Raw genomic sequence first — 22548 nt, forward strand, 5'->3', positions numbered from 1 at the left:
TAATTGTGTATAAAATGTTAAATTAATGTCACATTTAAAATATGGATAATTCTTTATGTCAACACAGGTATGTTTTGTTACATGCCTAGCTAGCTTTAAATGGAGAGTGAAGGTGCCTTATTCATTAGACCGCGTGGCCTAATGGATAAGGCGTCTGACTTCGAATCAGAAGATTGAGGGTTCGAGTCCCTTCGTGGTCGTTTAATTGCTCTAGCCTTATTTATTAAGACAAGTTCCCAATGTCACTGGGAAAGGTAGGATCGTTGGCAAATAGCGCTTATTTCGTTTTAGATTGACTACTGTACGATTTCCGCTCGTGTATGGTATATTCTTATAATTTAGTAGCCTAGTATTTAAGACCTTCATGTGTTTTAGTAGCTACATTACTTGGTTGACAAATGTCACCACAGGGTGTGTACTCGTTCAATCAATTACTGTACGTTATTTGTAACAATAGTAGCAGTGACTGATGCACGTTGAACTGTAATGTGGCCATTCCTGGCATCATCCCAAATTCGTATTCTGGTAAGATTTCGTACATGTTGCGCTCGTATCCGCCTGTGGGTCATGGAAAAGTGCGATCAGAGTCTGCGCAACTCAGCGTTCTTCTCGTCGTCTGTGCGAAGTTTATGAAGCTACACTGCAAGAGGAGAAAAAACATTCGTCATTCTATTGGTAATTCCTGCTATATCCAATGAATCACAACTTCACATTTGTTATTGTTAACTCTTTTGTCAAGGTGATTAATTACTAAGCTATTTAAAGTTTCAATATCTATAAACAATCTGCAAACAAACGCGGACGACCTAGCTAGCTAGCTAGAGCGCTAGCTACCGACCTAGCGACCAACATTAGCCAACGTTCCTTCAAAATGGTAGCTAGCTAGGCAGAATGCATAGGAAAAGCTCGCAATTGTCTTATCAGTATATCCACAACAAATTGGTAAAGATCTGTGTTCGTTTTTAATTTGTATTTTGTCCCCTTCGTTGCATGGCATGATGCAGGTTTACCGTGGTTGAAAACACTGGCATTCGTTGTACAGCAAAATAGCTACTGTAGCTGGCTAAATTCAGCGTAGAGTACTCAAGGGGGCTCAACAAAGAACCAGGAAGCATAATGCTCATTGGCCTAGCAAGAGAGTGTGAGATTGAAGCTACTAATTATACAAATGGTTAATTTAAAGACAAATACCCACATTTAATTCCCATGCAGAGTTGTATTTAAATTTTTACAATTAACTATTATGTCAGTTGTCAGGTATTATCGGCAATAGTAAATCATGGTGTCCTGACTACTGGAATGTATGCCTTTATGAAGAGGTTGATGCATTACCTGGTTAAATAAAGGTAAAATAAAAAAAATTACAGAAGTCAAATTTTAGGCACACTTAAGGATGGATCCCTGGTCTACCCATTGATTACGGCATATTATTTTCCCACAGAACAAATTCTCCCCAAAACATTTTATAAATTCAATGCACTCTTTTCTTTAATCTATAATATATGCATAATAATAAATAATATATGCCATTTAGCAGATGCTTTTATCCATAGCAACTTACAGTCATGCGTGCATACATTTTTACATAGGCATGGTCTTGGAAATCAAACCCACTATCCTAGCGTTGCAAGCACCATGCTCTACGAACTGAGCTACACAGTCTTATAACAATAACGTCTTTACACAGGGATTCCTATCAGTGGAGTGCACTGTGGTTTACATTTTGTTCTCTCCTGCAGGCTGGCAGTGCCAGGGGTGGTGCCCTCTCAGGTATAGGTGGCTATCTCTTGGGCGTGTAAACAGGACAGGCCAAGGGCCGTTAGGGGTGCAACATGAATTTCAAATTCACCTATAGCGAAATAGAGGAACTTGGTGGCAACTTGCCCATGAAGAAAAGGAAGTCACGCTTCACCTTCGATGAAGTCCACCTGCTGCTGACTGAAGTCAAAAGAAACAGGCACATCCTCGTAAGTAAGTACCTCCACTCAGTGTGTACTGTGTGCACAAATTACATGAATTTGATCATTTATGAAGTTTATGCATGGTATTGTGTGAGGCCTTTGGTCATGATCAGCATGAAGCACTCAAAATAGACATATGTTCACTTTGCATTTGTTTGTTTTTTATTCTCTGTTTGCCTTTTATTCCTTGGAGTGCTATTATCTGCGTTTGTCACCCACCACAGGCAAGTTCAATCAAGGCGCCTCGTCAGACCTGAGGAAGCGAACATGGGCGGACATTGCGATTCGCATCAACAAAATCAGCGAGTGCCAACGGGAGGTCATGGAGATCGTCAAGAAGTGGGCGGACCTAAAGTGCGACGCCAAGCGCAGGATGGTGGCAATGCGAGGGCCTAATGGTGTCCGTATCTCCCAGAACCTGTCGCCAGTGGAGAAAATGGTGCACGTGATACTAACCATGTCCCCTCCGAACAAGGCCACCATGGGCAGTATGAATAATGAACCTGAGGAGAATGACTTTGGTGACATGTCGGAGATGTCAACTCGCTTCTCTGGCACCTCTAATGGTATGGCTGGCCTTCATCATATGGGTATGCCTGGCACCAGCCCCCACGCCATGGGCTCGTCTTTCTCAACTCCAGATAAAGATTATGGCATGTTCTCTCGGATGCCATTTGGCCGTGAGTCTTTCCTGTATTCAGAACAACATTTCTCCTCTTCTCATGAGCTCTTTCTCCCCAACACTCATGCACTCAACACACTATTCACATTGTATTGATTCTGATTATCTCCCTTGTCATATTGTTTTTCTTGTCCTTGTAGGGGATCCTTCTCAGTCATCTCATGATTTTTCATTCATGACACCAGTCGATGAAGGTAAAACTCTTTCTCTCTCGCTTTATTGTTGGTAAATGTGTTTGCACCTATGTTTCTGTGTAATTATGCATCTATGTGTAATCACGTTGTGTTTGTGTATTACCCATAGACAACAGTCTGGGATTCGAGGACCTAGAAGAGGTGCCGCGGCACATGGGCTCCTTCCACCCTCCTGCTGAGCCTCGTCGCACCTACTCCAGATTCGCTGCCTCTTCCACCGCTATGTATTCTTCCATGGCTACCTCCTCGTCCTCCCTCCCAGCTCCCTCTTCCTGTCTCCCTGCTCCTCCCTCCTCTTCCACCTCTCCAGGGTCAGTCATGGGGCAGGGGGCAATCCGGAAGCAGCTAGCCCACAGTGCCTCCCTCAGTCTCAAGGAGCAGCAGGCCACTACTGCCCTGCTAGGGGCCGTGTCAGGGTCTCTGGGGGCCCTGGCCCAGTCCGTGCAGCAGCTGGTGGAGTCGCAGCAGGAGTTTGTACGCGACTCCCTGCAGATGCAGCGAGAGACTGTGAGCGTCCTGCGAGACTTCTCCACCAGTGCCCTGGCTCTCCTGCGGGACAAGGTCAATTGCCACCCACCGCCTTAACTCCCAGTTCACCTACAGAACCCAACACAACACACACACACAGACCCTACCTGTGAAGTGCTTGCCCGTGTACTGGGATCATGTCATTAATACTGTTTGCTGATTCACCTTGAGAATGAGTATGCTGCCACTAGTATAGAGAGTACTGAATAGCAGGAAGCCAAAATAAAATTATGAATATCTTTATATACTGGAGAGGAGCCTTCTAACTAGTGACTGGTTTGTGTTACTTTTGATGACAAAGAGCAATGCATCCACGTGTCATGGTTCCAGAATTATGGTAAATCACATTCTTTTTTTCTTTTCTTTTTACTGAATGAAGCAAGAGTGGACATTGCAAGGATGTTTGTCAGAGAAAAACTTGTGCAATACTCTAAAAATGCTTTTCGAGTGTAAGCGAACTGTTGATCTGCTCCTGTTTTGTTTTACATGGCTTCATAGCACATACTGTACATGTGGAAAGTATGAATGAGTTTTCATCTGCCAACCTCTGTCATATTACTATCCAAAGGTTAGGTGGTTTGGTTTTTAAACTGGCAATAAATCCCACTACAACTACGAGACGACTAAATAGAAACTGGCAATATTTGTAGCATTTGCACTTCAATTTAATGTATTTTCATTTTGTATTGAGTTTAAATTATATTGAGTGTTCAACTTTTTAGGAAAGTTTTGGGAATTTTGTTGTTATATTTTGTCAATGCTGAAGAAATGTTTTTATGAAAAAGTAACCTTTTCACTGAACTTCAATTAACTTTTAGTTTTTCCAGACTGAATGATTTTTAAAACATACTATAGACTACTGTACTGTAATGTGTGACTCCTTCAACCAAATCTTGAGAATAAAACAACCTGTTTTGAACTTATTTGTTCCTGGAGGCAGCGAATGAATGTATGGGATCTGTGATCAGTCACTTCCCAAGCTAAACCAAGCTACAGCTTTAAGACCCAGGTACTGACAACATTGAAACATGATCTTAGGCTTTAATAAATGATAGGACTCCTGGCTCATCATGCAAGGTGCTGGTGCTGTTTGCCCTCTGAAGGACGAAACACAACGCATCTGTGAAAAGCCAAAGATAACACAGACATTCTGTTCACAGTTATTCCTTTTTTTTTACCTTCTGCCCTCTGGATCCAGCTATCTGGCCATGAATCATGAATAGTAAGTAGTGATGAGTTGTGAGTGACAATGGTATTGTAGCATTATTTGTACGGTTGTCGAAGCAGGATGTGGTCTCATGTTTAGGTAGGCTATTGTCTTGGAAACATTGGAGCTACAGTTAAAGGTCCCTTTAGGTTTGTAGGAGAATAAAATGCCCTCTGAATTTGGGACACATTTTCCAACTTTTAGGCCAATGGCTGTTGTGAAATGGGAGTCAACTTTTGTTTGTTTGGGTTTTCTTTTGTTGCTTTGGAAAACTCTTCGGCCCTTAAGATAACTTGGCCGATCCAACAAATACTAAAGACATGGGAGGCTGACAGCTGTGTGTGTGTTTCTGCAGAGCCTGTATGCAATAACAATAGTGCATCTTCCGTCTATCAATGGTGTGTTAATTTATCCTACTTGATGATATAATCAACCTAAATAATAATGTTGTAATGTCTTTCTCAGCGACTACCTGTTCAAGCTGCTTCTTATAGGAGACTCTGGTGTCGGCAAGTCTTGCCTGCTCTTGCGGTTTGCGGTAGGCATTGTGTTAAAATAGAATACACACAATCTTTGGTGTCCCATATGGCAGAGTCTAGAGTAAACAGAAAGCGAAGGCCATTTCCTTTGTGGAAAGGAGACTGCAAAACATCATCCAACCCAGTAATTAACCACTGTTTGAAGGTTTGTTCAGCCATTCTCCCATTGTAACTAATAACACTGCTCAGCTGTCTACTCCTCAGGATGACACCTACACAGAGAGCTACATCAGCACAATCGGGGTCGACTTTAAGATCAGAACCATTGAAATGGATGGGAAGACTGTCAAACTACAAATTGTAAATACATGTTTATAAGACAAATTCTGTTATAGCTCCAGTTGTACATTTTGAGGATGGGTAAGGCTTGTTTGTAAGTTCTAACTGTTTGATTTCTCTCTCCTAGTGGGACACAGCTGGACAAGAGCGGTTCCGGACCATCACATCCAGCTACTACAGAGGAGCACATGGGATCATCATTGTGTATGATGTCACTGATCAGGTAACACAGTGTATTTGAACACTTCCTCTCTATGCGCTGGATTGACACATCTATTGCATCGCAATGTACCAGAGTTAGAGATAAAACTATATGTTTGAGATTTCAACTATTTTGCCAGGAGTCCTTTAACAACGTGAAGCAGTGGTTGGAGGAGATTGACCGCTATGCGTGTGAAAATGTCTCCAAGTTGCTTGTGGGAAACAAGTGTGACTTGGTCTCTAAAAAGGTAGTGGACTATGCCACTGGTCAAGTAAGTGTCTGTTCTCCCTCATAAAATGCTTGCTACACCAATGCACAATTGATTCCTCGTTAACTACAAATGACTGTCAGTCATAGACATGCTAATCACACGTTATTGTGCTTTTGTTCTGTTGTGTCGTGGTAAATGTCATAAAATTCTGCTCTCTCTTTTTGTTTGTACGATTGCTTCAGGAATTTGCTTTGTCCCTAAAGATTCCATTCCTGGAGACCAGTGCGAAGAATGCTGATAATGTAGAGAAATCATTTTTAACCATGGCCTCTGAAATACAGAACCGTGTTGGAAGTGATGGTGTTCAGAGTGAGGCTGCTAAAGTGGGCAACAAGATAAACAGTGCACCCCTTTGGCCCGGGGGGAAAGACAAGGCTACTGCAGGGGAGGGGAATTCTTGTTGCTAATGCCATACACAAACTACAGCATAAGATAATCAATGAGTTTGGACACTATCTTCTTTTACTTTTGTTTTGTTCAGAGATGGTAATTGATCGTTGTGAGAACAGCTATGCAATAGTTATGCGGTAGCCTGTTCCATTAATGCAGAGAATATGGCCCGCTGAAAGGCACCCTTTGAATTAGTCTGGGTACCAGTCTATGTAACATTCCACTCCTTGTGTCATATGCCAAAGAGTCTTTGGCATATGACATGGAGTACAAGGAGTGGAATGTAATAGCTGAACAGAGACAGCAACCATGCTACCTTTGAATGGCCTGGGTATCGAACATGTGAAACAACAGTTGATCCATGTGGGGATCCAGGATAGGTGAATGTTTGCTTGATGATTTGAACTTGTAAGGTGAATTTAGGGTGTCATTTTATCTCTAACATTTGTGAATAATTTATTATTTTGGTTACCATGGGTGGTCAACAACTTATTTTTTCTTGTGTTAAACACTTTTTGATTAACGTTTGTTGTTTAATGATGACAATAAATTATACATTTGTGGCTTAATTTGTTTTCTTGATTGTTTTTATGCATAATGCACTGTTGTTGCTTGAAACTTGTTGATGTATATGAACAATTTGATCAACTGAACTCTTCAAATAATATGATGAGTAATGTGTAATGTCCACAAATAGAGTGGTCCACAGGTACAACTGTGGCAAATCATCTCTGGTATGGTCGGTGCAACCATAGAAACAGAATCGTTCTAGTTCTGTGGGTGCAACACCCATAATCTGAAGCAGATGCTACTGTGTTGTTATGGCTGCCCTCTAGTGGTCATATATATTAGATATAGAAACGCAAAATAGAAGCAACATGAAAGGAAGAAATTAAGATAATGATTGTTGCTATGCTCTGCGAAAATCATAATTTATTACATAGGGGCCTAAAAGTTTAACATTTGAAAGACAAATCAGTGCAAGCTAAGTTTGCCATGTCTTATAAAATACTACATTAATTTAATACAATTTAGACTGTGCGAAGGGAATTAGAGTGGTACAGCAATATAAAATACAATTTGTTGTGTGTATTAGTCTACAGTTCTGTAAAAACCTTCTGGGTAGGGGATGTATTTTTAACAGACTTCGGGCATTGCCATCAGTCATGATTGACATGTTGGGTTGCATTCGAAGTTCAATTAAATATTTGTTACGATTGGAGAAAACGCTGTAAGTATCGCCGTATTTTGTTCCACGTGACCGTTAACGATTTTTATTGCGCCTTATGGCTGTCGCTCAGAGTAACCTAAGCCAATCAGGTGCGTTTGTCCTTTTCACTCGCGCTATGTTCACCGGCTCTTTCCCATTCAAGATGTCCGCGACGTCTATGTTCCCCATGTGTGTCCGGGCGAGCAGGGGCCTCCTCACGCTCAGGAACGGGGGCAGAGGGGGTTCAACCCCAGCAGTAGTGGACTTGATTCGGGCACTTTCCACGGAGAAGCCAACAGGAGAGGGCAGTGCTACAGGTGGACTCGCTCAAGCAATCTTGCAAGAGAGGCTTCAGCAGCAACAGAAGAGTCAGGTGAGTCAAGCTAGCTAGGTAACGTTAACTAGCTAACTGACATTCCCCCCTGCCTGATTGGGTAACGTTAGCTAGATAGCCATACTTTTAACAAGCAAGGCAAAAAAAACAAAAAAAACATGTAATAAATCAGCTGGTTTGGTTTTCATGAGTTGTCATTTCCAGTTTGTTGAAACTCCGGGTCTCTTACGACACTAACGGTATTATTTTCCATTTACACCCCGTTATTTGACTGAATGAATGAACTCGTCGGAATAGCATGTTGAGCTAGGCTAGCCTGTCATCCAGGTCAGTGCAATCCGGGATCCTTGACTATAAACCTTTACCCATACCCTAACCCTTAGCTAAACCATTTTAATTAGGGTAGTGACGTCCGGAGGATCCCGGATAGCACGGACCCTGTCATCCAACTGGCTGTATCCAGTCAACTAGCTAGCCTACCAACAATGCCTTTGCTACTGGCTGTAATAATTAGCTAGTTAGTTTTCAATTGCAACTGAATGAGTGTTCCCCAACTAGTTAGCTAACGTTAGCTCATCAGTTTACTTTCACATGTAACACACCCAGGCATATTCCACGAGATAAACTAGCCTTACGATACTAGCCAGCTAGCTACCAAGTAGGTAGTGGATTCATCCCCTAGCCAAGCTAACTTGCTTTACCTAGATATACAGCTAACCAGCACGTATACTCCCATATTCAGCCACCGTCTATTATTTATTTTTCACACATCAAGGTTTCTGTACAAGGCTAACATTACATTAAATGCATGGTATGGGTCAAGGTTTTTCTCGATTTTTGAAGGTCAGGTATACTCTCCGCGCCCCCAATGCATTTCCGGCACACACACTGATTAATCTTATTGTCACAATTTGATGTGTATATACACTACCGGTCAAAAGTTTTAGAGCACCTACTCATTCAAGGGTTTTTCTTTATTTTTTACAATTTTCTACATTGTATAATAATAGTGAAGACATCAAGACTATGAAATAACACATGGAAACTTGTATTAACCAAAAAAGTGTTAAACAAATGAAAATATATTTTATGAGATTCTTCAAATAGCCACCCTTTGCCTTGACAGCTGTGCACACACTTGGCATTCTCTCAACCAGCTTCACCTGGAATGCTTTTCCAACAGTCTTGAATGAGTTCCCACATATACTGAGCACTTGTTGGCTGCTTTTCCTTCACTCTGCGGTCCGACTCAACCCAAACCATCTCAAATTATTATTATTTTTTTTCACCTTTATTTAACCAGGTAAGCCAGTTGAGAACAGGTTCTCATTTACAACTGCGACCTGGCCAAGATAAAGCAAAGCAGTGCAATAAAAACAACAACACAGAGTTACATATGGGGTAAAAAACATAAAGTCAAAAATACAACAGAAAATATATATACAGTGTGTGCAAATGTAGCAAGTTATGGAGGTAAGGCAATAAATAGGCTATAGTGCAAAATAATTACAATAGTATTAACACTGGAATGCTAGATGTGCAAGAGATTATGTGCAAATAGAGATACTGGGGAGCAAAAGAGCAAAAGAAATAACAATATAGGGATGAGGTAGTTGGGTGGGCTAATTTCAGATGGGCTGTGTACAGGTGCAGTGATCGGTAAGGTGCTCTGACAACTGATGCTTAAAGTTGAGGGAGATAAGAGTCTCCAGCTTCAGAGATTTTTGCAATTCGTTCCAGTCATTGGCAGCAGAGAACTGGAAGGAATGGCGGCCAAAGGAGGTGTTGGCTTTGGGAATGACCAGTGAGATATACCTGCTGGAGCGCAGACTACGGGTGGGTGCTGCTATGGTGACCAATGAGCTAAGATAAGGCGGGGATTTGCCTAGCAGTGATTTATAGATGGCCTGGAGCCAGTGGGTTTGACGACGAACATGTAGTGAGGACCAGCCAACAAGAGCGTACAGGTCACAGTGGTGGGTAGTGTATGGGGCTTTGGAGACAAAACGGATGGCACTGTGATAGACTACATCCAATTTGCTGAGTAGAGTGCTGGAGGCTATTTTGTAAATGACATCGCCGAAGTCAAGGATCGGTAGGATAGTCAGTTTTACGAGGGCATGTTTGGCAGCATGAGTGAAGGAGGCTTTGTTGCGAAATAGGAAGCCGATTCTAGATTTAACTTTGGATTGGAGATTCTTTATGTGAGTCTGGAAGTTGAGTTTACAGTCTAACCAGACACCTAGGTATTTGTAGTTGTCCACATACTCTAGGTCAGACCCGTCGAGAGTGGTGATTCTAGTCGGGTGGGCGGGTGCCAGCAGCGCTCGATTGAAAAGCATGCATTTAGTTTTACTAGTGTTTAAGAGCAGTTGGAGGCTACTGAAGGAGTGTTGTATGGCATTGAAGCTCGTTTGGAGGTTTGTTAACACAGTGTCCAATGAAGGGCCAGATGTATACAAAATGGTGTCGTCTGCGTAGAGGTGGATCTGAGAGTCACCAGCAGCAAGAGCGACATCATTGATATACACGGAGAAAAGTGTCGGCCCAATCATTGAACCCTGTGGCACCCCCATAGAGACTGCCGTAGGTCCAGACAACAGGCCCTCCGATTTGACACACTGAACTCTATCTGAGAAGTAGTTGGTGAACCAGGCGAGGCAGTCATTTGAGAAACCAAGGCTATTTAGTCTGCCAATAAGAATGCGGTGGTTGACAGAGTCGAAAGCCTTGGCCAGGTCGATGAAGACGGCTGCACAGTACTGTCTATTATCAATCGCGGTTATAATATCGTTTAGGACCTTGAGCGTGGCTGAAGTGCACCCATGACCAGCTCGGAAACCGGATTGCATAGCGGAGAAGGTACGGTGGTATTCGAAATGGTCGGTGATCTGTTTGTTAACTTGGCTTTCAAATACTTTCGAAAGGCAGGGCAGGATTGATCTAGAGTGTCACCCCCTTTGAAGAGGGGGATGACCGCGGCAGCTTTCCAATCTCTGGGGATCTCAGACGTTATGAAAGAGCGGTTGAACAGACTAGTAATAGGGGTTGCGACAATTTCGGCGGCTAGTTTTAGAAAGAAAGGGTCCAGATTGTCTAGCCCAGCTGATTTGTAGGGGTCCAGATTTTGCAGCGCTTTCAAAACATCAGCTGTCTGAATTTGTGTGAAGGAGAAGCGGGGGGGGGCATGGGCAAGTTGCAGCTGAGGGTTCAGAGTTGGTGGCCGGGGTAGTGGTAGCCAGATGGAAAGCATGGCCAGCTGTAGCAAAATGCTTGTTGAAATTCTCGATTATTTAATTAATTTGGTTGAGGTCGGGGGATTGTGGAGGCCAGGTCATTTGATGCAGCACTCCATCACTCTCCTTCTTGGTAAAATAGCCCTTACACAGCCTGGAGTTGTGTTGGGTCGTTGTCCTGTTGAAAAACAAATGATAGTCCCACTAAGACCAAACCAGATGGGATGGCGTATCGCTGCAGAATGCTGTGTTAGCCATGCTGGTTAAGTGTGCCTTGAATTCTAAATAAATCGCAGACAGTGTCACCAGCAAAGCACCCCCACACCATAACACCTACTCCTCCATGCTTTACGGTGGGAAATACACATGCAGAGATCATCTGTTCACCCACACAGCGTCTCACAAAGACACGGCGGTTGGGACCAAAAATCTCAAATTTGGACTCCAGACCAAAGGACAAATTTCCACCGGTCTAATGTCCATTGCTCGTGTTTCTTGGCCCAAGCAAGTCTCTTCTTATTATTTGTGGCCTTTAGTAGTGGTTTCTTTGCAGCAATTCAACCATGAATGCCTGATTCACACAGTCCCCTCTGAACAGTTGATGTTGAGATGTCAGTGACTTGGACTCTGAAGCATTTATTTGGGCTATTTCTGAGGCTGGTAACTCTAATGAACTTATCCTCTGCAGCAGAGGTAACTCTGGGTCTTCCATTCCTGTGGTGGTCCTCATGAGAGCCAGTTTCATCATAGCGCTTTATGGTTTTTGCGACTGCACTTGAAGAAACTTTAAAAGTTCTTGAAATGTTCAGTATTGACTGACCTTCATGTTTTAAAGTAATGATGGACTGTTGTTTCTCTTTGCTTATTTTTGAATAATATTACTGGTCTTTACCAAATAAGGCTATCTTCTGTATACCCCCCCACCTTGTCACAACACAACTGATTGGCTCAAACACATTAAGAAGGAAATACATTCCACAAATTAACTTTTAAGAAGGCACACCTGTTAATTGAAATGCATTCCAGGTGACTACCTCATGAAGCTGGTTGAGAGTGTGCAAAGCTGTCAAGGCAAAGGGTGGCTATTTGAAGACTCCCAAATATATAAAAATATATTTTGATTTGTTTAACACTTTTTTTGGTTACTACTTGATTCCATATGTGTTATTTCATAGTTTTGATGTCTTCACTATTGTTATATAATGTAGAAAATAGTAAAAAATAAAGAGAAACCCATGAATGAGTAGGTGTTCTAAAACTTTTGACCGGTAGTGTATAAACTAGAAGCATAGTCTCATTTCCTTTTTTATGATTTTAAATTCCTTATTTCCAAGCTATTCTGTATTATAGCTACGTATTCCCAATATAATGTCTAGCTGTCTTGTGTGAGGAAGTGAAACGGAATCTGACCTGGCTGTTTACACTGACAGGGCCAGCCCCCTCCAGAGGGGGACGGGGACTCGGAGCAGAAGCATGACCAGGGAGAGGACAAGAAACAGAAGGAGAACACAGCCTATGCCAAGAAGATGGTAATGCGGTTAGCAGGCCTGATGGGGATAGGAGGTGCTGTCGGCATGGTGTACATATTCGGTGAGTCCGCCTGTTCCCTCTCTTCGGTCCCCTCCACTCTGTCAGAGCAGCAGCATGTCAAGGGCTGACACTGAACCAGCAGCGCTAGTGAAGGTCATACAGAAGATAGTGGAGTGATTTGGGACACCCTCTCCTTGCTCTGTGGAATATTTACTTTTTAAGAGGGCATTCTTGAAGACTTGTTTTGAGCTTTAGGTGAATGGGCAGATTTGTATATTAATCGCCTTTCATTCCAATGATGTAGAATTTTGATCAGCTGTCTCTTTGCACTCATTTTATATCTTTCTTCAAATGTGTTTTCTCAAAGCATGTCTGACTTCTCTGATCAAGTTACTGTTCAATAGCTATTGTATATGAATCAAATATTTAAATTCCTTGGCATATTCCAGTGTTATTGTACTTTCTGTCATTACTGTCAGCCTAGATGGATGGTTGAATTGTAGAAGACATGACCACATTTGTCAAAAGGAATGGTTGAATGTTTCACGAAGAGTCTGTTATGTCTCTGCTGAAACACATGACACATTGTGCGGTGCCATATGCTTTTCAGAAGTAATTTGATTTGTGGACACATGGCATCTGATGCATGTAATGCAATGCAATAAATGCTCATGTTGTTTCAATGCAAATATATGTATAATATTATCATAATGTGTTTTTCTCACTATCTACAGGAAGCAATTCAGTGGATGAACAAGGAAACACGGTATGTTTTCATTCAAACCTGTTTCAATGCAGAACATGTGGTTTATTGCCTTAGGACCAATTATTGAAAAGTAGAGTTAAAAGATTGCCAGACTAAGTTCTGTAGAACTTCTAAGCAGACTGTGGCTTGTGCCAGTGGTTTTAAAGTGTGCATAATGAAAGGTGGTGACTTTACATTTACATTTTAGTCATTTAGCAGACGCTCTTATCCAGAGCGACTTACAGGAGCAATTAGGGTTAAGTGCCTTGCTCAAGGGCACATCGACAGATTTTTCACCTAGTCGGCTCGGGGATTAGAACCAGCGACCTTTCGGTTACTGGCACAACGCTCTTAACCACTAAGCTACCTGCCGCCCCACTTTAAATGACACTTATCACACGTCTCAGGTAGATCCCATGTAGCTCGTTAATTGATTCAAGCTAGTGCTTGCGGTATGTATAGTTTCCCACAAGACACACCAGGGACTAGAGGTGTGAGTCTGGGAAGGTGGCTACTTCAAAGAGCACACTTCTTTCAACTTTCAGGTGTGGTCTTGCTGTCCACTTCAAAGGGCACACTTGTCAGCCTACTGTAAATAGTCTGTTAACTGCCAGGGGATAAAGGTATGGGGTTGGAAAGGTGGGCATTTGAAAAAGCACACTTCTCTCACTTCAAAGGGCACACTTGTCAGGCTGCTGTGAGTGGAGTGTGCCAGGCCTCTTGGTGCTGGATCCCACACTTGTCCCCTCAGACTGGAGGAGCTGTGTCAATTAGAGGTCTTTGGGTGTCACTGTGAGAGAACGAGCTGGATCCTGTTCTCATCTCTATGGCTTCCTCTCAGGAACCAGAGGAGCCTGATGTCTGGAACACCTTTCCAAGGCTCAGCCTTCATGGTGTGAATTGTCGATCTCTGAGTGAATTGATGTCCATTTACTCAACACTTTTTGAATGAAAACCTTATTATAGTACATGAGATGACCAGCTATTTACCTAATATTAAGGTCCCTTGTGCTTACAGCAATATATCATGATTTTACTATAAGTTACACCCATAATAAGAGGGTAAAATATAATCCAAAAGCCACCGAAGGAGCTTCCCGCAAGGTGAACATACTGTAGTTGGCTGATATGACTCTTGTGGTCACTAATGTATATTTTTCAGTGGCATTAGCTTGGGCAGGATGTGTGGAATGAGAACAGGATGGGGGGGCAACGTCCTCCGAAGGGCACGTCTCGGGTAACTGGGATATGTGGCATGTGCAAGGGGTTAGAGCTGTGGGATTGGGAACATGGACACTTCTTAGGGCTCACTTCATCATCAAAGACCCTAGTTTGGTCTTTCATAGTTAACCTGTGGCCATTTCAAAGGGCACATTTCTCAGGCTGCTGTGATTTGAGGTATGTAGGCCTTACGTGATGTGTGGCCTTCTGCCACGGGTTAGAGGTGTGGGTTTGGAAAGGTGGGCACTTGAAAGAGCACACTTCTCTTACTTCAAAGGGCACACTTGTCAGGCTGTTGTGAGTGGAGTATGCCAGGCCTCTTGGTGATGGATCCCACACTTGTCCCCTCAGACTGGAGGAGCTGTGTCAATTGGAGGTCTTTGGGTGTCACTGTGAGAGAAGGAGCTGGATCCTGTTCTCATCTCTATGGCTTCCTCTCTGGAACCAGAAGAGCCTAACGTGAATGTCTGGCCCACCTGTCCAATGGAAGAGTCCTAAGGTAGATTAATGCAGTTACATCCCAAGGCCAATCTTGTACAGCAGCATATTTGGGCTTTGCATTCATCAGTAGCCTGAGGTTCTAAGGCTGAACATGCTAGTGAAAACATGACTAGTCATCTACACTTATGAGTTTCTTTGGGGAGGAAATGAGGTGTTCATTTTTGTACTGAGTGACATCAGTAGCTCTACAGCCAAGTCTTAGGTTGTGGTCGCTTTGGATTTGGTCCTGTTTGGCACAAATGTTTGGTCAAATTATGTCCTGGTCTGCGGGTTGTGCACCTCTGGCATACTTCCTCATAAAGTGTTACCCATCATGTCCTGCCTTAAGTGAGACTAAGCTACCAAAGGGCACACTTCTCAGAAGATTGTGGGTTTGGGAATGGGGCACTTCAAAGAGCACACTTATTTAACTTCTCATGCCCTGTTCTTCACTTTACAGTTTAAGCTTGTTCCCACTTCAAAAGGCACACTTCTTACGCTGCTGTTAGTAGTTAGTTGACTATGCAAACAATTTGGAATTTCCAACACATTAATGTTTCTTTATAAAAACAAGAAGTGACGCAGTCAGTCTTTCCTCAACTCTTAGCCAAGCGAGACTGGTATGCATAGTATTAATATTAGCCCTCTGATTTATAATGAAGAGCAAGACGTGCTGCTCTGTTCTGGACCAGCTGCAGCTTAACTAGGTCTTTCTTTGCAGCACTTGACCATATGACTGGACAATAATCAAGATAAGATAAAACTAGAGCCTGCAGGACTTGCTTTGTGGAGAGTGGTGTAGAAAAAGCAGAGCATCTCTTTATGACGGACAGACCTCTCCCCATCTTTACAACCATTGAATCTATGTTTTGACCATGACAGTTTACAATCTAAGGTAACATCAAGTAATTTAGTCTCCTCGACTTGTTCAACAGCCACACCATTCATTACCAGATGCAGCTGACGTCTAGAACCTAGGGAATGATTTGCTCTTAGTTTTAGAGATGTTCAGGACAAGTTTAGTACTGGCCACTCATTCCAAAACAGACCAACTCTTTGTTAAGGGTTTCAGTGACTTCATTAGCTGTGGTTGCTGATGCATATATGGTTGAATCATCAGCATACATGAACACACATGCTTTATTTAATGCCATTGGTAAACATAGAAAAGAGTAGAGGGCCTAGAGAGCTGCCCTGCAGTACACCACACTTTACATGTTTGACATTAGAGAAGCTTCCATTAAAGAAAACCCTCTGAGTTCTATTAGATGGCTCTGAATCCACTATATGGCAGAAGTTGAAAAGCCATAACACATATGTTTTCTCAACAACAGGTTATGGTCAATTATATCAAAGGCTGCACTGAAATCTAACAGTACAGTTCCCACAATCTTCTTTCTATCAATTTATTTTAACCAATCATCAGTCATTTGTGTCAGTGCAGTACATGTTGAGTGCCCTTCTCTATAAGCATGCTGAAAGTCTGTTGTTAATTTGTTTACGGAGATGTAGCATTATATTTGGTCAAACACAATTTTTTCCAACAGTTTGCTAAGAGCTGGCAGCAAGCTGATAGATCTGCTGTTAGAACCAGTAAAGGCCGCTTTACCACTCCTGGGTAGCGGAATGAATTTGGCTTCCCTCCAGGCCTGAGGACAAAGACTTTCCTCTAGGCTCAGCTTAAAGAGATGACAGAGTCAGCTGCCATCCTCAGTAGCTTTCCATCTAAGTTGTCACCAAACATTTCTGTAGGAAAGCCAACGATAAAGGCTTTATTATTCGTGTTGTGCTGTTTACGCTAGGTGCACTTGATTCGGAATCCCTGCTCACCGGGTAGGCAGAGTGTTCTCATTTTGAACCATTTAATTTGTCTGTGAAGACAAACTCCGCCTGCCCGGCGGACCGGGAGATCTGTGGCTAAATCGAGTTTGCCTACTGCGCTGGACAATTGGGTAGCTCAAATCACCGTTCCTACAGCTTCCACGTCCCTTGCTACAGCAAAGTTTGATGTTAGCCTAAGTGAGATTTCATAACTTTTAAAACCATGACCAGAGAGAGACTTTCAAATACAGCAAAGAGCTGCTGTTTTAAGTTCATGTATAAGTATTTATTCAGCACTGTCAACACTGTTTTTGTTCAACACTATTACAAAACATAAGCGCTTCTCCCTACTACAAGTGTATCGATAGCCCTGCAATTGTCATTATTTTTAGCAGCTCGTCATGTCTATTTTAATATCAAGGAATATTTCACTTTTCTCTGGTCATAGGAACAACATGAATTTGTGCATGAGGCAGATGCAGTGCGATTTGAGTTTCGCCATCAGGTGGAAGACAGTGTCCCCTCTCTCTGCTCAGTCTCACCGGAGGAAAGGAAGGAGAGAGCAGGGCCCGTGAGAGGCGGACCCTCTGCTGTTCTCTCCCCTCCTTCTGCTTAGACTAATGCCATGTTCAAAACTTCAGTGCGTTCAAGACAACTAGGTACTCGGGGGGGGAAAAAAATAGATCCGACTAGAAAAAATATTTTGGAACGGTCATCAAACTCGGAATTTCAAGTTGGAAACTCTGGCATCTTTCTAGAACTAAGACTTTCCGACCTGAAGATCACTGATGTCATGATTTGACCTACTTCCCCCTTTGAGAATAACAATATTGGCAGGCCAGGCATATAGCCAATATGCTGTGATAATGGCCCCGTGTAGCTCAGTTGGTAGAGCATGGCGTTTGCAACGCCAGGGTTGTGGGTTCGTTTCCCACTGGGGGCCAGTATGAAAAAATGTATGCACTCATTAACTGTAAGTCACTCTGGATAAGAGCGTCTGCTAAATGACTATAATAAAAATAAAACAAATGTATTAGGTCTACTGCACAAACCTCATGCCTACAGAACTGTTAAATGTTAAGTCATGATTTAAAAAAAGAATCTGCGCAGTAGATCTCAGCTTGCTTTTTGGCTGTGAAACTGATCTTGACTTGGTGACCACTGCTCTAGGGGTTGGACTAGGTTGTGCTGAATTTCCAAACCAGATGAGTGCAATTTGGAACTTGGGTGTGACAACCAATTCTCATTCATTTCACTAGCTCAAGCATTTATTTAACCTTTTTATTTAACTAGGCAAGTCAGTTAAGAACAAATTCTTATTTACAATGGCGGCCAAACAATAAAGACGCTGGGCCAATTGTGCGCCGCCCTATGGGACTCCTGATCACGGCCGGTTGTGATACAGCCCGGGATCGAACAAGGGTCTGTAGTAACGCCTCTAACACTGAGATGCAGTGCCTTAGACCGCTGCGTCACTCAGTAGCCCAAGCAACATCTCTTATGGGATTTGCCCCTCACCAGTGTGTTGCTGTGAGGGTCTATGTTCTCATACAGCCATATTGTACACGGCTATCAGTGTGGGAACTATTTTAATCTCTCAGAGCAATAAGTGGCCACCTCTGATGTTTGGTGAGAGTTCCCATGGCCATCCTGTAGCTGGTTCGGGAACATGGCCTGCCCCTGGTCTCCCGGGCCTCTGCCCCAGTGTTGTGACCAGGTGTGAATTACCCCTAAATGAGCACTCACACTCCTCGTACAGTGTCAACCTCCTCTGAAAGTCAATTTGGAAGACCCAAGTCTTGTTCTAAGTTAATTCACTGCTCTGTAATGTGGTTCTTGAGAGAGATACTTTAATGGGCAAAACAATCTGTTGTAGCAATATTCTGCGTGTTTTCTGGTTCCATATTTATCTCTTTTTGAGATTGCATGGTTAATTCCATTAATTAGGCTAATTATATAATCTGAGACAGGGCATTGAAATAAGATCAATTAATTGATAATGATTTCCTGAACTGACTCTAACCCTGACTACGTGACACTATTGGTTTAGGAAAGGAAGGCGGAGATACTGGACACTATGTACTAGGCACTACCAACATAGGGGTTGATAAGACTCAGTCATTTGCATGCCTTCTTTTCCTTTCCTAAGCATAAGCTTAGCTCTGAATGAGATGTCTAGTCTGAGTGCTTTAAGAGGATCGCACCCGATTCCAAGGTTGGCGCTGACGGAGGTCCGTTTGCGTCGTGTTCAAAAAATTCTGGCAGCCAACCTTGGAATCGGGTGCTATCCTCTTAAAACAACTCTCTAGGCCTAGCCACAAGAGGGCACACTAGGCCGACTTATCATTGCTGTGTTTACCTTTCCCCACTGGCCCATCCCCTTACCTTTGCCCTAGTATACAGGTTTACCTGGCACATTCTGAAACTAATCTGATAGGCAATGTGCTTTATAAGCAGTTGTCTAAATCATGAACTGTGTCGGTGATCAAATTATCTACGTTATATAAAGAAAATTCCTTATGACCATGCACAGGCAGCAGGGGGCATAGTTGGGCAGTCTGTCTCTTCAACCACTGCAAATAAAATTGTATTTGTCACTTGCGCCGAATACAACAGGTGTAGACCTTACTGTGAAATGCTTACTTACAAGCCCTTAACCAACAATGCAGTTCAATAAATAAAGTTAAGAAAATATTTACTAAATAAACTAAAGTAAAAAAAAAGTCAAATCAAAAAGTAACACAAGAAAATTACATAACAATAACGAGGCTATATACAGGGGGTACTGGTACCGAGTCAATGTGCGGGGGTACAGGTTAGTCAAGGTAATTTGTACATGTAGGTAGGGGTAAAGTGACTATGCATAGATAATAAACAGCAAGTAGCAGCAGTGTAAAAACAAGGGGAGGGGGCAATGTAATTTTATTAATTGTTAAGCAGTCTTATGGCTTGGGGGTAGAAGCCTTTTGGTCCTAGACTTGGCGCTCCGGTACTGCTTGCCGTGTGGTAGCAGTGAGAACAGTCTATGACAGCCTTGATAGGGAGGGAGGGGTGTTGAGGTGGGGGATGAAACAGCTCCAGCCCACCCCCTCGGTTCCCATGTAGTGGCCCCAATGTGCAGCATGTGGTGTCCCACTCGGCCCCCGGCTGGTTCCCTCTCTCTCTCTCTCCCCGTTGGGCAGGCAAACCCCCAGGTGGGCCGGGCCCAGGCCAGGGACCTGCTGGCAGATGCAGCTGAATATTAATCAGCTGGGAGATTAATTTGTCTGGTAATTGGTGGGCTGGTGTGGCGCGCTGCTGAAAGTGTCACCGCGGGGGAGGGCTACACGTAGGCATGACGGCACAGAGACAAGCCGCAGCGCCACGGTTCAATATACTGGACACTACTACACAGTGCGCTACACACAGATGCTGGGCTGTCCAGGCGGAGAGTAGAACGTGACTGGTTTGGACAGTGTTGGTGTCTGTGCTCTCAAGGAGAAACCGGCTGTCTCTTAACTTTGGTACCTTACAATATCATTCCCTAGTAACAATGTAACTCATTTTACTGGCAGTGTAGACACTACACCAACACGGAAACATCCTGTTACCAAGTCTGACACTAAGTGGACCCAGTGTAATGGTACAGGTACTGTTGTTGTCTCGATCCCTTTTAATATGACATGCGAGCCACAATACGTTTCAGGAGACCAGGGTAAAGCATCAGTAACCATTACTGACTGCGCCGCCCCGGTGTCTCGTAATATTTGAATGGGCTTTTGATCAGCTTGTTCTCCAGTTAAGGAAACACAACCGGCAAATATAAACGGAGCATAGACAGGATCCGGTTTCTCAAATGCTGAATCAATAACTCGGTCCAACAGACCAGCCAAAGACTTGACTAAACCCATACTTTCAATTTTTGGGGACGGTGACAGGGACTGTTTCGGTTTATTTTTCAAAACCGGGCAGTCCGCAATCACATGACCCTTTTGGTGACAGTAAAAACATTCACGGACTTCATGAAAAGGCTTAGGGTTGTCAGAGGAAAAGCGACCTGAACGGGGCACTGATGATGTAATCGTTCGGTCTTCAAAACGAGGCGCACCAAAGAAAGTATTGTGTGTCAAAGCGTACTCATCTGCTAACACTGCTGCCTGGGCCAATGTCACCACTTTCTGTTCATTTAAATGAACTACAATTATATCAGGGAGGTTGCTTTAAAATCCTCTAACAGCATCAACTCCCGAATATCAGCAAAGGTGTTAGCTTTGCTGGCTGAACACCAGCGATTAAACAGACTCTTTGTCCCTTGCAAACTCAACAAAAGTACGGTGAGATGTTTTTTTGTGGTTCCTGAAGCACTGTCTATAAGCTTCAGGCACCAACTCATAAGCCCGCAACACGGTAGTTTTAACTGTATCATACTGTAAACTGTCTTCCAGGGAGAGAGCAGCTACTACTTCCTGGGCTTTCCCAGACAATTTACATTGTAACAGGAGCGGCCAAACCTCGGGTGGCCAATGTAGCGCAGCGGCCACACGCTCAAAAGCAAAGAAATAGGAATCCACTTCCGACTCCCGGAATGGAGGGACCAACGCTATATTTTTACTTACATCGAAGTGGGCTTGATGATAAGCAGTTTGTGGAGTCGCACTGAAGCCAGCGTCTAGCTCCAGTTGTCGCATTCTCACCTCCTTTTCAATTTCCATTTTCCAAACTGCATCTGTCTCTCTTTATCTTTTTGCTCCATTTCTAACCGGGCCAGCCTCACCTTTAGCCTAGCGGTCCCGCTTGAACGACCTGAAGCAGAAGATAAAGGATCGAATCGGGGCAATGTAAAGGGGGTACGAGCAACCCCTTCCTCCGTCCTGTCCTCCGACTTGGCATCGGAAGGTCTACCCGTCTCCTCTCCTGAAGCCTCCCGCTCCTTATCTTGAAATGAGAGAATTCACTCTGTCACTAAACCCTCCCTGACTAGCCTTTAGGGCTTTCTCAGGGATAACAAATCCATAATGGTTAGCAATAGCGAAAATATCTATTTTCCGAAACCTCACCAAACTATCAACAGAGGGCGCTTCAATGAACTTGGAGATGGCTGAGGCAGCCATCTTGTATACAGCAGCCACCTGAATACACACAAACTAAACAAGTCACCCAAACTCACAACCTACCATCACACCTCAATCACAACTCAGAGAGCTCAGCGCAGCAGGGTCCGGTGGGTTTAATGAAATCCCGGATGAGCCCCCATTATGTTACGCACTCCTCTCGGAAGAGGGAACGCAACACCCTGCTACAACTCAACTCTCCGTGGTGTGAAAGAGGTATGGGACTGTAGGTGTGAGTAAGGATGACAAAAGGCAGAGAATACCGTTAACAGGGAATGTATTCCTTCGCACGGTAAATTTGGGGAAAAGGGGCTGGACGGAACCAAAGCAAAGAAAGTAAATATCAAAGCCCCCTCTCCTACCTTACCTGCCTACCCACTACTACTTAACTAGCACCACCTGGTGCACTAACCAAAATACAGGGGATGGTCCGCCCAGGTCTTTCCTAGTGTGCATAGACAGTTAACTTCTACGGGTAATGTATGCCCGCAGGCCTCTTGCCTAAGCACTCCCTAGGTGCCTTCCCCTTCCCCCCTTGGGAACAAATTAAACAAAATAACACAAACTGGTTCACAACAAAACCTGAGAGAAAAAACTAACTCAGGACATTAAAGAAACTCTCTGAGCA

General features: G+C 43.4%; 3 protein-coding genes and 1 non-coding gene across 4 annotated transcripts in view; all 4 read left to right on the forward strand.

Annotated features, from left to right (window-relative positions):
- Positions 1–127: 127 nt before the first annotated feature.
- On the forward strand, positions 128–200 carry trnar-ucg. The gene has a single exon. It is a non-coding gene; the product is annotated as a tRNA-Arg (tRNA).
- Positions 201–410: 210 nt separating this feature from the next.
- LOC121567433 lies at positions 411–4288 on the forward strand. The gene is made up of 5 exons (XM_041877474.2): positions 411–675; positions 1740–1971; positions 2186–2641; positions 2784–2837; positions 2947–4288. Exons 2-5 carry the CDS (start codon positions 1833–1835, stop codon positions 3420–3422), a joined length of 1125 nt encoding a protein of 374 aa, XP_041733408.1. The 5' UTR covers positions 411–675; positions 1740–1832; the 3' UTR covers positions 3423–4288.
- An 87-nt stretch (positions 4289–4375) lies between these two features.
- Positions 4376–6810, forward strand: LOC121567434 (ras-related protein Rab-1A-like). Its single transcript, XM_041877475.2, has 4 exons — positions 4376–5411; positions 5518–5613; positions 5732–5863; positions 6046–6810. The coding sequence occupies exons 1-4, from the start codon at positions 5382–5384 to the stop codon at positions 6268–6270; spliced, it is 483 nt and encodes a 160-aa protein (XP_041733409.1). The 5' UTR covers positions 4376–5381; the 3' UTR covers positions 6271–6810.
- A 769-nt stretch (positions 6811–7579) lies between these two features.
- LOC121567435 (mitochondrial import inner membrane translocase subunit TIM50-like) overlaps positions 7580–22548 on the forward strand; it is a 33524-nt gene continuing 18555 nt past the window's right edge. The window contains exons 1-3 of the mRNA XM_045220838.1: positions 7580–7836; positions 12464–12623; positions 13298–13329. Of these exons, the coding sequence (XP_045076773.1) occupies positions 7600–7836; positions 12464–12623; positions 13298–13329 (429 nt within the window). The 5' untranslated portion in view covers positions 7580–7599. The remainder of the gene's footprint in view (positions 7837–12463; positions 12624–13297; positions 13330–22548) is intronic.

Source organism: Coregonus clupeaformis, chromosome 6 (genome assembly GCF_020615455.1).
Source record: "Coregonus clupeaformis isolate EN_2021a chromosome 6, ASM2061545v1, whole genome shotgun sequence".
NCBI classification, from domain to species: Eukaryota; Metazoa; Chordata; class Actinopteri; order Salmoniformes; family Salmonidae; genus Coregonus; species Coregonus clupeaformis.

Bases quoted from the DNA above. Each gene is read 5' to 3' on its own strand.
- LOC121567433 (XM_041877474.2), top strand. From the start codon at position 1,833: ATGAATTTCAAATTCACCTATAGCGAAATAGAGGAACTTGGTGGCAAC. The intron at 2,642-2,783 runs GTGAGTCTTTCC...TTGTCCTTGTAG, and splicing joins CTCTCGGATGCCATTTGGCC to GGGATCCTTCTCAGTCATCT. The intron at 2,838-2,946 runs GTAAAACTCTTT...TATTACCCATAG, and splicing joins CATGACACCAGTCGATGAAG to ACAACAGTCTGGGATTCGAG.
- LOC121567434 (XM_041877475.2), top strand. From the start codon at position 5,382: ATGGATGGGAAGACTGTCAAACTACAAATT. The intron at 5,412-5,517 runs GTAAATACATGT...TCTCTCTCCTAG, and splicing joins AGACTGTCAAACTACAAATT to TGGGACACAGCTGGACAAGA. The intron at 5,864-6,045 runs GTAAGTGTCTGT...CGATTGCTTCAG, and splicing joins TGGACTATGCCACTGGTCAA to GAATTTGCTTTGTCCCTAAA.